Source organism: Lampris incognitus, chromosome 18 (genome assembly GCF_029633865.1).
Source record: "Lampris incognitus isolate fLamInc1 chromosome 18, fLamInc1.hap2, whole genome shotgun sequence".
Classification (NCBI taxonomy): domain Eukaryota; kingdom Metazoa; phylum Chordata; class Actinopteri; order Lampriformes; family Lampridae; genus Lampris; species Lampris incognitus.
Window position 1 is genome coordinate 40,984,153 of NC_079228.1, and position 15,881 is coordinate 41,000,033.

At 47.6% G+C, this 15,881-nt stretch overlaps 1 protein-coding gene across 1 annotated transcript; it reads left to right on the top strand.

The window, feature by feature from the left end:
• Positions 1–185: 185 nt before the first annotated feature.
• tap2a (transporter associated with antigen processing, subunit type a) lies at positions 186–11,750 on the top strand. The gene is made up of 11 exons (XM_056298155.1): positions 186–933; positions 1,084–1,198; positions 1,866–1,996; positions 2,876–3,081; positions 3,749–3,946; positions 4,072–4,200; positions 5,393–5,581; positions 6,848–7,021; positions 8,107–8,266; positions 8,919–9,055; positions 10,678–11,750. Exons 1-11 carry the CDS (start codon positions 432–434, stop codon positions 10,879–10,881), a joined length of 2,145 nt encoding a protein of 714 aa, XP_056154130.1. The 5' UTR covers positions 186–431; the 3' UTR covers positions 10,882–11,750.
• Positions 11,751–15,881: the final 4,131 nt, after the last annotated feature.

The window sequence follows — 15,881 nt, forward strand, 5'->3', positions numbered from 1 at the left end:
TAGGAGCCTACTTTGTTCCCAAGGTAACTGCCGCCTGATTTCATCGAATACATTTCCGTTACAGTTATTAGACCTTGGGGGTTTGTGGGGTAAGTCAATCGACCCCCCCCTCCCCCCGGCTACAGCCACGCTTCTTTATGTAGCCCCGCCTGCTGTTTATTTCAGTGATGACGACGATGAAGACATCGGCTAGATAATGAGGGAGGGAAGAGGGAAGATAGCAAATCAAAATTGTTTCAACTTCTTCATCATCGTCATCATCATCATCGTCACTCCCGACTTCAACGTTGGTTCGGAACGGCACATGAAACGGGGGGCGTTTCCGGGGAAACTCCCGGCCCCTACAAAATGAAACTGAAAGTAGACGAGCGGAGCCGGAGACACAAACCCGCCGCCGTCAGTCCGGGTCCGTCCGTACGCGTCAGTCCGGGATGAAAGCAGCGGAGGAAATGTGGCGCAGCGCAACGCGGATCGGCAAGCTCGCCGCGCTCGCCGCGGCGCTCTGCGCCGACCTGTCGCTGTTCTGCGCGGCGTCGGGGAGTCCCGGCGGCGCCCCCGCGCACCTCCCGCTGCTCTGGGCCGTCGCGGCTCTCCGCTGTTTGCTGCTGTCGGCGGCCACCCTGCCGATCCGCGGCCGCCTGGAGCCGGCGCCGCTCCGCTACGTGGCGGTGCACTGCCTCGTGTGGCCGCTGTACCGCTCCGCGCGCGGCGCGCACGGGCCGCCGGAGGACGCGTGGTCGTGGCTGCGCTGCGGCGCGGCGGCCGCGGCCGCGGCGCTCTTCTGGGACGTGGGCATCCCGGCCGCTGAGGATGAGGAGAACGGAGGGAGGAAGCAGAAGGCCAGGGTGCTGCTCGTCAGGGTCCTGCGCTTATACGGGCCCGACTGGCTCCTCCTGCTCGGCGGACTCGTGTTCCTGACGCTCGCTGTTCTCTGTACGTTGTTGTTGTTGTTGTTGTTGTTGGTGGTGATGACACATTGATGACGACCGTTTAGCCACACAGAACCATATGATGAACAATAACATTATAATGTGTGTGCGTGTGTATGCGTGTGTGTGCGTGCGTGCGTGCGTGTGTGTTCAGGTGAGATGTACATCCCATTCTACACAGGAAAAGTCATCGATATCCTCAGCGGCCATTATCAGTGGAATGAATTTCTCTCAGCAATCTTCTTCATGGCTTTATATTCCCTAGGAAGGTAAGATGATCAGCAACAGTAATATCTGTGGGCGGCACAGTGGTCGCCTCGCAGCAGGAAGGTCCTGGGTTCGAGCCCCGGGGTAGTCCAAACTTGGGGGTCGTCCCGGGTCGTCCTCTGTGTGGAGTTTGCATGTTCTCCCCGTGTCTGTGTGGGTTTCCTCCGGGGGCTCCGGTTTCCTCCCACAGTCCAAACACATGTAGGTCAGGTGAATCGGCCGTACTACATTGTCCCTAGGTGTGTGTGGGTGTGTGGGGGGGGGGTGCTGTGATGGACTGGTGGCTTGTCCAGGGTGTTGTCCCACCACCTGCCGTCCAATGACTGCTGGGAGAGGCTGCAGCATCCCTGCAACCCTGAGTAAGGATATTATCAACCACTAACGGTTTGGATAATGAATGACTGAATGAATATCTGTATTTGTTTAGCACTTTTCTGAGTGACATAACACATTTATTTTTCTCTCATAAAGGAATTTAGCAACAGGAGCATCAAACTTGCTGTAAAGTAAGAGGACCAAATTATATGTGATACGAGGAGTGTTTAGATCTGGACTGTCTGGAAACCATTTGGTTTGTTTTCATTGAGATGAGGGCCTCTACTAAGTTAACGTTGACTTGTACCTGTGTGTGTTTGTGTGTGTGTTTGTGTGCGTGTGCGTGTGGTGCAGCTCTTTCAGTGCAGGCTGTAGAGGGGGTCTCCTCCTCTGTGGGATCAGTCGTTTCACGTGCAGGGTGAAGGTCCAGCTGTTTGAGGCCCTGACCAAACAGGAGATTGGATTTTTTGATACTGTCAAGACAGGTCAGGCCTTTACAACTCCCACCACAAGTCCAAACACGGTATCTCATACCGCTGAGACTGTTTACAGAACATATGTGATATGTATTCCTCAAAATGATAAGAGCTGTAAATATCAAGGCAGGATAAGATGGAACAGAGTTGGACAGAAATGATATTCCCAGTAGGACCTTATATATTTAGTGCTAACTAGAAAGACTAACCAGACCTTGTATTGGGACTGAGAACCCTCCCAGTGAGAAGATATCAAAAGCTAAGCATCAAGTAAACTGAGCAACTCAGTTTGTAACTGCGAGTCAAATGATGATGATATTAAGTAAGGTTTTAGTTTAGATTTAAAGGGAAACTGCAGAATCAGTCTCACTGATGCTAGCAGGAAAACTATTCCAACATAAAGAGAGAGAGCTTTGCTATTAGGTTTAAAAAGAGAATAGCAAAGGGCCGAGAAATTAGCCCTGGGGAACACCAAAGTCCACTGTAGTGTAAGGTTGGGTAATAATTCAATATCATCATTTTTGGTCTTTCTACAGGATCATATTGTAAAAATGTCATATTGTCATATTATGCTACACAACTTTGTCATCTTAATTCATGATAACGGCAATCTATGAACTAAAATGTCTTGAAAAACTAGGTATGAAACATTTGAGGGAGTATTATTTGAAAACTAGTTTTGGTTTGATATAATATTTTACGTTACCAGACAGTTCAATGTGAAGAACCTCAGGGGAACATTGCCAAACACACACACACACACACACACACACACACACACACACACACACACACACACACACACACACACACACACACACACACAATGTGACCCTGAATGAGATGAGACATGTCTAGGAAATGAATTACTATCGATGTACTGTCTAGGCGAGATCACCTCCCGGCTGTCCAGAGATACCTCCCTGACAGGACGCACAGTATGTCTGAACATCAACGTGCTTCTGAGGACATTTGTGAAGACTCTGGGCATGCTCTCTCTGATGACGAACCTCTCCTGGAAGCTCACCTGCCTGGTTTTGTTGGAGACGCCCATCATGGGACTCATACAGAACAGTTATGACACACACTACCAGGTAAAGACAGCTTTCTAAACGGTGCAGAGACCGTACAGCCCACAGGTCAATGAAAAAACATAGCACTGATGAAGGTCAAGGCAGGTCAACACGATCTAAAAACAACAAATATTTCATTAGCCATTTTTGAAGGGAATTTTGGCAAATGGAATTTCCCCAGTGGCGGCACGATGGCGCAGTGGTTAGCACGGTCGCCTCAGCAAGAAGGTTCTGGGTTCGAGCCCCGGGGTTGTCCAACCTTGGGGGTCGTCCCAAGTCGTCCTCTGTGTGGAGTTTGCATGTTCTCCCCGTGTCTGCATTGGGTTTTCTCCGGGTGCTCCGGTTTCCCCCACCATCAAAAGAAACACGCATGTTAGGGTTGATACTCCTGTCTGTGCCCCTGAGCAAGGCAATGGGAAAAGCACTGAAGTTGGTCCCCGGGCGCAGCATCAAGGCAGAAGCCCACTGCTCCTAGCCACACACGTCACAGCTGGGCTGGGTTAATTTGCAGTAACTACATTTCCCCCAAGGGGATTCATAAAGGAGATGAATTATTAATTAAATAAAATGTGATCTGGACCACTGTGAAGGTAATGAGGCATCGCTTAATGTGCGGATGAGGAGCTATGAAATCTGAGAAGCCTTGGTGGCTGATTGATTGACTGGTTGATTGATTGATTTTCTTCAGAGACTCTCCAAGTTGGTTCAGGACTCAGTAGCCAAGGCCAACGAAGCGGTGAATGAGGTGGTGTCTGGTATCCGGGTGGTACGGAGTTTTAACACCGAACTGGCCGAGGCCTGTCGCTATGACGACCGGCTGAAGGTTACGCAAGGCCTCAAGACACGACGGGACGTGGTCAGGATTGTTTACGTGCTCGCACGGAGGGTGAGGAGTTTTGGGGTTTATTGGGGTGTTTGTTGTTCTGGGGAAAGTGGATAGCGTTGGACCCATTGTGTCAACAATTCAACATTTTGTGTGTTTGTGTGTTTGTGTGCTTCCCCCCCAAACAGATAACAGGCCTGGCCATACAGGTGGCCATGCTGTACTATGGCAGGCTGTTCATCCAAAAGGGTGAAATGACCACTGGAAACCTGGTGTCCTTTATACTTTACCAGTCGAACCTGGGCGACAACATCCAGGTAACCACTGTCTGTTGAATAACCTGAAATGCCTTTAAACCGACACACTCGGCCTCCGCGCTTTCTGAGTACAGACCGGTACCGAGATGCCGTTTCCGCCTGGTGCGGCCTTGCTGTCCGGCCACAGTGCCAGTACCAGTGCCTTCCTAGGTGTAATTACAAAACAAGGCTAACACATGCTGTAATTATCATAAACATCATTAGCACATTGCTGACATCTAAAAACATAAAAAATGGAGAACAATATCAATCACTTTGGTTATCTGCCGCTCGAGAGCATTACTGCTCAGTATTTGAGTAACGTTTAGTTGCAGTTTCTGTTTAATCGACAACAAGTCAAGGATTGGATGAACTTTATCTGTATTACCACTGTGTTATAACCCTGTTATTACACTGTTTTCAATGAACATGAATTTCAATATTAACTGTATTAACAACTTAAGCCATCAACACGTCTTGATTTAATCATCTTAAAATGTCGTAGATTTTATATATATGTAACCTATTTTTCTGGACTTAGCCTGTTAGGGATTTTAAGTTCCTGTTATAAGCTGTTGCCACAGTGTACGCCTTGAGCTCTTATTTTGAAGGCTGAAGAGAGAGCGGAAGTGCTGTACGCAGTGTTGTTACTGTGGAGTTCTGTTGGGGGGAAGAATCCAAATAGAGTGGTCCTCGTGTGAAAGTGGAGCCTCCGTATTTGTTATTTTATAGTTTCACACAGTATAGGCGACATCTACAACCCCTCGGTTACATTGGTGGCAGTGGTGGGATTGTAGATGTCGCCTGTACTGTATGAAACTATAAAATAACAAATACGGAGGCTCCACTTTCACACGAGGACCACTCTATTTGGATTCTTCCCCCAACAGAACTCCACAGCAACAACACTGCGTACAGCACTTCCGCTCTCTCTTCAGCCTTCAAAATAAGAGCTCAAGGCATATACTGTGGCAACAGCTTATAACAGGAACTTAAAATCACTAACAGGCTAAGTCCAGAAAATAGGTTACATATACATATATATATATATATATATATTTATATATATATATATATATATATATATATTTTTTTTTATATATATATATTTATTTATTTATGTGTTAGAACCAGAAATATATTCTAGAAAAATTCCAAGACAAGTTTAAGAAGCACCCTGTTACGAGCTTGCTCTGTGCCACCATCTCTCCAGACTCTGTTCTACATCTTTGGTGACATGCTGAACTCGGTGGGGGCCGCCAGCAAGGTGTTTGAGTACATAGACAGAGAACCTCAGGTGGGCTTCGACGGGACCCTCGCACCCGAGTCCATGACGGGTCGCATCACCTTCCACCGCCTCACCTTCGCGTACCCGTCCAACCCCAGTAACGCTGTGCTAAAGGTGAGGGTCTTTTAGCACCTCTTTTGATTTAGATAGTTTGTCGTTCTTCTGTTCTTAAAAACGAAGGACAAAAAACATGTTGTGGTTAAGTGCCGAGACCTTTCAATTTATTTCCTTAAATTTATCCATTGTGTGATATGGTGGTTAGATTTTAACAGGATCGTGATCATATATGTGGATTTGATTTCAGTATCATGAATATGGGTGGGACGGTGGCGCAGTCGCCTCACAGCAAGAAGGTCCCGGGTTCGAGCCCCGGGGTAGTCCAACCTTGGGGGTCGTCCTGGGTCGTCCTCTGTGTGGAGTTTGCATGTTCTCCCCGTGTCTGGGTGGGTTTCCTCCGGGGGCTCCGGTTTCCTCCCACAGTCCAAACACATGTTAACCCACAGGGTTATCTGTCTATCTGGTAAAAGCAGTTTACCGCTTTTACACTGAATCAAATGCCTGTTTTGGTTTTGTTTTGTTTTTTTTTTGTTTTTTTTAATCAGGATCAAATGTGGTCTGAAAGGGTCTGTGGCTTAAAACCCCCAAATATCAGCATGTTTTGGAAATACAAACAATTAACAATGGAGAAGCACAACATGTAATCCATTTAACTCACTATCGATGTGATGGCGCATGGTGATTTTGTCCGGGGGTTTTCTAGGCATACATGAAAAGGGACTGTGCAGGAAAAAGCTTGAATCGACGGGGCGTCCGGGTGGCACGGCGGTCTATTCCGTTGCCTACCAACACGGGGCTCGCCGGTTCGAATCCCCGTGTTACCTCCGGTTTGGTCGGGCGTCCCTACAGACACAATTGGCCGTGTCTGCGGGTGGGAAGCCGGGTGTGGGTGTGTGTCCTGGTCGCTGCACTAGCGCCTCCTCTGGTCGGTTGGGGCGCCTGTTCAGGGGGGAGGAGGAGCATGATCCTCCCACGTGCTACGTCCCCCTGGCGAAACTCCTCACTGTCAGGTGAAAAGAAGCGGCTGGCAACTCCACGTGTATGGGAGGAGGCATGTGGTAGTCTGCAGCCCTCCCTGGATCGGCAGAGGGGGTGGAGCAGCGACCAAGAGTGGGGTGGGGTGGGGTGGCCAAGTCCAATTGGGGAGAAAAAAGGGGAAAACCCAAACAAAAAAAAGCTTGAATCGACATGTCGGTGGGAAGTGAAAGGTTGTTTTTTTGACCCTACCATGCCAGGATTTGATCACCAGGGAAATACCAGGATTTTGGTGTCAAAAGAGGCCATGTTGTGCCGCTACAACCCAGTATCACTGCCTCGTTTCAGGACTTCTCGTTGGCACTGGAGCCTGGTCACATGACGGCCCTGGTGGGGCGGTCTGGTGAGGGGAAGAGCACCTGCGTAAGCCTTCTGCAGCGCTTCTATGAGCCGCAGGACGGAGAAATCCTACTGGATGGACGGCCGCTGAAATCTTACGAGCACAGTTTCCTCCACAGGAAGGTAGTCCTGGTACCTTTTTTACCCCACCCTCCTCTAGCTTGACGTCACTGCTCAAACCAGACATGTTGGGTTACGTGTTGGCGACCATGTTCTATGGAGGGCTGAGAGTGTGCAGGTTTTCCTCCCAGCCAGTCACTACACCAGATGATCTCCCTTGCTAGGTCGTCCTCTCTGGTTGAGGGCGTGTGAATCCGTTAAATCTGGTGGTGTAGTCATTGGTTAGGAGGAACACAATACACTGCAATACCTCGGTGGTTGCCTATGTATTGCTCAGAGCCGTGGTCCTGCAGGAGCCATAGCCCTGCTGGTTTTCTAGTCTCCCAGTTCTTCCAGATGTCGAACCAAGGTGCTTCTAGACGTGACACAACGGGTGATATTAGTGACCCACCTGGTGAACTACCTCCCTTGCTTTTACATTTTGTACATATCTGTCCTCCATCTTCGGAACACACGCCGATGAGGCCCACATAACAGATGATTTATCATGTCCCAGCCAAAGATAAACTGAAATTTGCACCACGGACAACAGAGGATGCAAGTAACCTTAGACGGGGATGAATCGGTCCTGTGTAGCTGAACACGACTGTCTTGCCATTCGAACAGGTTTAAGGGTTAGATTTCCACTCGAGAACCAAGCTAAAATACATACACGTGATGATATTGGTCGTTCCAGACATAAGCGTTGGCCAAACGACGTTTGCATTACCGCAGCTAATTAAGGGTTGTTCTCATCAGCCGTCAGGCGCGGATCTACGGGGTGGCAACAAGGGTGGCAAGACTATATGTCCCAGAGGTGGCAGCCTTGTTGCCACCCCATTTATAAATCAGATAATATGTTTTTAAAGTATATGTTATGTACATGCATGGTGAAGGTCAATGAGACCCGCACCAAACTCATCTCAAACAGTACAGCACAAAATACATTCGAGGAAATCCGAGTTTTGAATAATAATACATGTAGAATAATGTCCATTGCCCCCCTCCTTCAACCTCATGCCGCCCCTTTGCCACCCCCAGGAAAAAAATCTCTAGATCCGCCACTGTCAGCCGTGTTGTCGTGTATTCACTCCATGTCATTTTGACAGGTAGCCCTGGTGAGCCAGGAGCCTGTGCTCTTTTCAGGCTCTGTACGAGACAACATAGCCTACGGCCTCGCCGACTGCTCGCTGGACGAGATCCAGGAAGCGGCGCGGAAAGCCAACGCCCACGCCTTCATCAGCCGGCTGGAGAAAGGCTACGACACAGGTAGGCAGGATTGTTAGGCCACAGACAAAGAGAACTCTGTCAGGCAAGTGGAAACGTTGCTGGTTACATTGGATGGTTACATTGGATGGTTACATTGTTTTGATGAGAAAAGAGAGAAGGCCGACTTCCGCTCTTGGATTAATACAGGAAATGTATTGTTCAAATGCTGTTTATCTTTTACCACCGGTTCTGGTCTTTTATGGCTTCTCTTCTTCTTGTTTTTTACCGTGTCTTTTCCTGCTTTGGACCCTGAGTTTGCAATAAAGTTTTGGAGTTTGAGCTTTGAGCTGAAAAATGTAGTGAACTTTACATCATTTCTCACTTTGTACTCCCTTATAATGTGGCAAAATTAGAAGCGGTCGAGCTTCAACTAATTACTAGCTTTAATTAATGAGCAGCTTGAGCTAGCTTAACTAGCAGAACCCAGATGGACCCCCCCCCACACACACACACACATCATCTAAACAAGGTGAAACAAACATGTGTATTCTGTTACACCAAACAGTTTTGAGAATACAAGCTATCCATCCAGTTTTGCAGGTTTTTGAGTCCCTTTATATTCCAGTCCCTGTGTTGTTGCTTTGGGTTTGGGTTTCTGCAGTGCACTCAGCCTCCCTATCTTCTTGTTCCGTGTCTCTGTTTGTTCCATCAGAGCTGGGTGAGGGAGGGGGCCGGTTATCCAAGAGTGAGCGGCAGCGGCTCGCCATCGCCAGAGCCCTGGTCCGGCAGCCACAGGTCCTCATACTGGATGAGATCACCAGCTCCCTGGACACCGACAGCGAAACCAAGGTGTGCAGCCGATCGCCTAGCACAGTCCTCAAGGACCCCCGCCCCTGCAGGTTTTCATTGTAACCCTGCATAGGTAGCCCTGCTTGTACTTACTCGACCAATCATCTCGCAGCACTTAATTGTGCAAGGTGTGCAGCATCTGACAACATTCACTGCTGATTGGTTGAATAACTACAAACAGGTACCTATTCAGGGTTGCAAAGGAAATATGCAGGATAGGGGGTCCTTGAGGACTGGGTTGGGGAACACTGGCCTAGCAGATGTGTTGGGTGCGAGAGGATGCCGTCCCACCAGTAAAACAAACTGACAAAAACCAACCGTTGTAAAACTGCCGTCCCCCATCCATCTCCTTTGGGTCAGTGGTGTGGTGTGATATATCTGTTGTTGATTGAATTAATTCTTTTGATTTCTCTTTCAATTACTTTACTAAAAGTAATTGTACATTTGCTACATAGTAATCATGTGATAGTAGTACTATATGAAGTAATAGTAATTGTACATTTGCTACATAGTAATCATGTGATAGTAGTACTATATGAAGTAATAGTAATTGTACATTTGCTACATAGTAATCATGTGATAGTAGTACTATATGAAGTAATAGTAATTGTACATTTGCTACATAGTAATCATGTGATAGTAGTACTATATGAAGTAATAGTAATTGTACATTTGCTACATAGTAATCATGTGATAGTAGTACTAAATGAAGTAATAGTAATTGTACATTTCTACATAGTAATCATGTCATAGTAGTACTATATGAAGTAAAAGTAATTGTACATTTGCTACATAGTAATCATGTCATAGTAGTATTATGTGAAGTAAAAGTAATTGTACATTTGCTACATAGTAATCATGTCATAGTAGTACTATATGAAGAAAAAGTAATTGTACATTTGCTACATAGTAATCATGTCATAGTAGTACTATATGAAGTAAAAGTAATTGTACATTTGCTACATAGTAATCATGTGATAGTAGTACTATATGAAGTAATAGTAATTGTACATTTGCTACATAGTAATCATGTGATAGTAGTATTATATGAAGTAATAGTAATTGTACATTTGCTACATAGTAATCATGTCATAGAAGTACTATATGAAGTAAAAGTAATTGTACATTTGCTACATAGTAATCATGTGATAGTGGTATTATATGAAGTAATAGTAATTGTACATTTGCTACATAGTAATCATGTCATAGTAGTACTATATGAAGTAAGAGTAATTGTACATTTGCTACATAGTAATCATGTCATAGTAGTACTATATGAAGTAATAGTAATTGTACATTTGCTACATAGTAATCATGTCATAGTAGTACTATATGAAGTAATAGTAATTGTACATTTGCTACATAGTAATCATGTCATAGTAGTACTATATGAAGTAATAGTAATTGTACATTTGCTACATAGTAATCATGTGATAGTAGTACTATATGAAGTAAAAGTAATAGTACATTTGCTACATAGTAATCATGTGATAGTAGTACATCATAGTCCACAGTAAATGTCCTGTCAGGGGCATCTGGTGCGTCTCAGGTGGTCTTGAGGTGGTGAGTGTGAGCATTAACAGTGTTTCCGTGACTGTCCTGTGGTTTCTGTTGGCGTGCAGGTTCAGGAGGCTCTGGCGTCCCTCAGAATAACCCTGCTGGTCATCGCTCACAGGCTGAAGACGATCGAAAAAGCCAATCAGATCGTCGTTTTCGGCGAGGGGCGGGTTCAGGAATGCGGGACTCACCAAGAGCTGATGGAGAACAAGGGAGTCTACTACAAACTCCGAGATATGCTCTTCAGAGAGGGGGACGCGCCGCAGTGACCTCGGACCATATTTATTACGTCATAGCTGACACGTTGTACGACAGATCTGCTGTCTGTAGTTTATACTTGCGGCCATAGGCGTTTCTAGCCCCCATTTTTGGGGGTGCTGCAGCACCCCTAAATTGAACCCCAGCACCCCTGAAATTGAAGAGATTGTTTATTTTTTACTGTATGTCCATGTTTAATAAGCTGAAGAAATGTCAAAACCATATCCAGTATATATTAATATTTTAACACAGCACCCCCCCCCATGCTTCGATCCACCCCCCCAAATTTATCTTGCCTGGCCGGCCAGCACTCTGGGTGCTCAGCACCCCTAAAGCTCTGATCCTAGAACCGCCCCTGCTTGCGGCTACATGTTTATCTTTGGCAGCCATTCTGAAAAGAGGTGGCAACTTTGTAACCTGCCTACTGTTCGGTTCAGTACAACACATGACAATATACACAACGCAATTCATGCAGCGCACGGTGGGACAGAACATATGATGGCTGAATGTTAAAAAAAAGAAAAAGCTTAATTTATGTAAATATTGAATAAGCAGCGTTGCTGTTTTGTGAAGAGTTGGATGTTGAAGTTCTTACAGACAGTCTGGTTGTTTTTTTTGCTATTCTCAGTTTTGTATTTTCAAAGCGTTTGTTGTGAAGATAAAACGCGACCCCTGTTTGTGCCTTCGTAAAGCTGTTGTTAGTGCTGACATGTTTTCCTGTCTGAGATCCTTTAAATTGAAGCCGTAAATCCGTACTGCAAAGACGCAAATTCAATGGTCGACTGGTTAACGTTGTCGCTTGCGGAGCGGGAGACACGGGCTCGCGTCCCGGCTGTGGCGGTTCCCGGACTGCCCCCCCCCCCCCCCGAACTCGCTACAGTTCAATAAAGCAGACTGAAAGGTTACCTTTGTCATTTCCTCTACGTTCGCCACACTAAAGGGTCCGACCCGTTTGTCAAGGACCAACGTGTCTACTTATCCATGCACTTTACACTACCCCCCTCCTTCGGGAAGCGCTCGGCTCCTTCACACCTCTGGGCGCATGTGCTTCCGATGGCCTCACCATCCCACTTCTGACACCAATGTAGCGAAGTCGGGGGGGGGGCGGTGCGGGAACCGCCACAGCCGGGACGCGAACCCGTGTCTCCCGCACCCCGGCCGACTAAAGGGTCCGATCAGCTAGCCCAAGAAAAAGGCTCTGCCTAGTGTAATCTATCCAGTTAATCCGGCCCTGTGTGTGTGTGTGTGTGTGTGTGTGTGTGTGTGTGTGTGTGTGTGTGTGTGTGTGTGTGTCACGCATACCGTTCTGTTGTTCAGGAAAGTCCCTGACAGCCAGCAGCTTTCGGTTTTGCTTTTTTTGTTCCGTCTTTGGCGAGCTGCCCGGTTGATAAGCGTCAAATAAAATGAAAATCCGCGGCACAGCGTGACGGTTAGCCGCACTCTGCCAGAACTCCACCGCCCTCTACCGACAACCCCGAGCTCCAGCAGAGGACCACGCCGCGGCCATTTTGTGAAGGCGTCCACACGTTCACAAAATGGTGGCTGCCGTGACGTGGCTGAGACGAATCGAGGCCCAGATTGGCCTTCATTTATCCGCCAGGATTTGATAAGCAGGCATGCTGCTTGACACGTGCTGTCAGTCACATCCGGGAGCTAACCCAATTTTCTCTTACCAGCCTTCATCCGCTGGGGTGGGCTATGTTAAAATAAGTCTTATAAGTCAGTAATTCAAATAGCTGTGAAACTGCTGAAGAGTTTATCTTTGCGATGCAAGGTAAGACATTTCGCATGGATGCAACTTCCTTTGACATTTGTTTTTCCATTAAGTAGCCCGCCAAGGCTCCCGGGTAGCCTAGTGGTCTATTCCGTCGCCTACCGGCACGGGGGTCGGTGGTTCGAATCCCCGCGTTGCTGTCGACTTGGTCGGGCGTCTCTACAGACGCAGTTGGCCGTGTCTGCGGGTGAGAAGCCGGATGTGAAGAGTGGGGTAATTGGCCAAGTATAATTGGGGAGAAAAGGGGGGGATAAGGGTAGAGATGGTACCCAGGTGTGTGTGTGAATATCCTCGCTTTAAGTAGTCTAGGACTGGATTACCTTGCAGAATATATTTGGTTTTGGCGAGTTTAAAGGTCAGCTTCGAGGTTTTATTGAGGCCGATGGGGAAATCTGGCGTCCGGGCGTCGTCTACACAGGACTACATGTATTTCTCCAGCGCACTTCGCCTGTTCACCGTCACAATGGCGGCGGGCCAAAAGGGGGAGGGGCCAGAAGAGGGCGTGACGCTTGAAACGGGAACGACAGCAGTTTGGCAACTGCAGTCATTTCATGGTAGGCCCACCAAAAACACCACAAAATGGCGGCTCTTCACGGGCCGCCATTTTGTGTTGAAAAAAGTTCCGTGGCGTGTGTAAATATCTTCCCTTTAAGTAGTTTAGTGCTGGATACTTGCGTTACTTTGCACAGTGTATTTGGGTTCGAATAGCGGCTCCAAGGTTTTATTGAGCCTGGTGGGAAATCTGGCGGTCGGGCATCGTCTAGTTTACTACCTGTAGCGATCACTCCGGCTGGTCCCCGTCAGCAGTGGCAGCGGGCCAAAAGGGGAGGGGCCAGAAGAGAAACGGGAACGACAGCAGTTTGGCAACTGCAGCCATTTCATGGTAGGCCCACCAAAAACACCACAAAATGGCGGCTCTTCACGTGTTGAAAAAATGTTGTGGTGTGCGCGTGCGCGTGCGCGTGCCGGAATGCAAATTGAATGTAATGCGACCCGGAGCCACACCAAACCCCTGGTCACGCGGGGTGGCTGTGTTGGTGGAAAGTCCCCACGCGCTCCTCTTCCATTTTCATTTGGCAGAGCTGCTCCTGCTGCCTCAGCCAAACCAAAACCAAAACCCAAACCCAAACCCAAAGCCAAGACAGCGTTGGCTTTGATTACACTGTTCTATGAGAGTGGCTCTCTAGCCCAGGGGTTCCCAGCCCCCCCCCCCCCCAAATAGCATTAGCTTCTGGCCGGGGCCCCCTTTTGCAAGACGTCTTTAAAAACCCACTGACAGTAAAGCAAAGTTTAAAAAAAAACACAATTCCTGCATATATTTAGTTTTTACTAATGCAATAATAATTACGTTTGCATTTCAAATCTGTAATCGTTCCATTAGATTCAATGTTTCTATTTTCCATGCTGAGTATAACAACATCGTGTGTGGGGGAAGGGGAAGGCTTATTTATAACACAATATATAACAGTTATTTTATAATACTGCAGCAAATTCGGGGGGGGGCAGTCCGGGAACCGCCACGACCGGGACGCGAACCCGTGTCTCCCGCTCCACAAGCGACAACGTTAACCAGTCGACTAAAGGGTCCGACCCGTTAGTCAAGAACCAACGTGTCTACTTATCCGTGCACGTTACAAGTTTTATTTTAAAAGATATATATATTTGCCCTCTTCTTCCCTCCAATTTGCTGAGGCCCCCCCGGGTGCCCCCACTTTGAAACCACTGCTCCAGCCTCTCCTCAGGTACCACCACTATTGCTGGTTTTGTGTAAAAGTGCAGGTCACTGTCAGCTGTTGTTCAGGTCGCCTCCGACCAGCGGTGAGTCTCAGTCCGGCCCACGGGTAGGCCAGCAGTACTGATGGTATGCGGCCCTTTTGCCCGGGGCCCTCGTGCTAACCTGTCAGATGACGTCAGGCTGCACTGTCGTGAACCTACTGACCCATCTCACAGGCGGCACCACTTCACACCCAACCAGCTCAGATGTGGTAACACAACATGTCATCCGCAGCAACACACACAAACCCAGATCAGATGTGTTGTGGCTGGGTGTAAAGGAAGTGGGGCAATGCAACTTGATTGATTGATTGGTTGGTTGACTGATTGATTCCTCACGGATGCTGAGGTAATGGCAGTAGAACACAACACTTGACGAAGACAAAGCAGTACATTCCTGCATTCTGGACCCAAAAAACCCCCTCCGTGTAAACCTGTTTGTTGGCAGATTGGTTTTTTTCCAGTTCAACATTTTTCATCATGCAACGTCATGGTAACCACGTGGATTTAAAAGGGCGTTACTGAGCAGTGTGAGATAATATAGAGAAATAAGTATTATCCACTAAAATAAGAAAAAAGCATGAAATACTGTACAACATTTCTTTAAAACTTGTACAGAGGAGGTTTAATGGGTCGTAGCATCCAGAAGCACATTTTTCATTTTCATTTATTTTCTCAGTATTGAAACTACAAAGGAAGCTCCCTCTGAAAGTACTCAGGATACCACACACATCAACACATCACTTATGTGTGTTATATTAGTTATGTAGAGGCCATGGTTGATAGCAGTCTTGTTCATCCGCAGCAGAATCAGCCCAGCGAAGCGGGGGGGGGTCTGTGACGTCATCGCCGAGGTTATCCGAGCACATGTCCTCAGGTGACCGACCACACCGCCGTATGTCTGTCTGGCAGCAAGAGGTACTGCACCTAAAACGGATGGACTTCGAACTGCCCCGGTCTGCACCAACCCCCCCCCCCCCCCGTGACAGTTGTTTACCTCTGTTGTGAATAAAAGTTTTTGGAAGGGCAAAACAAGCACGAGGAACTGCATTCGAGAAAGGCGGACCAAAGAAAGCCGCTTTCTCCAGGCTTCCAGTCACGGATGCTGCTAAGCATGGCCGTGATGGGGACTTGGGACTCTTCCACTACTTACGTATGCTCCCATAATTACGCTCTAACATGACGTGTCACGTGTCCACGCCCTTGGATTCACGCGCCAACTGGCTACATAAAAAGGGGGCGCGGTAGAAACACAACGCAATGCACTGCAACACAATAACACGGCGTGACGACACCTACCCAGTCGAACAGAAGGGAAGACCAGGCTTTTGGGGGGGGGGGGGGACTTGCTTTGCTGGTTCAATGCAGATACGGTTGTCTATGCGGGTCGTGCCATGATGACGGCTTTGCAGAAAAGCCCGTGGTACACAAACGGTGGTCTACACGAGCTGGCACGTGGTGTAC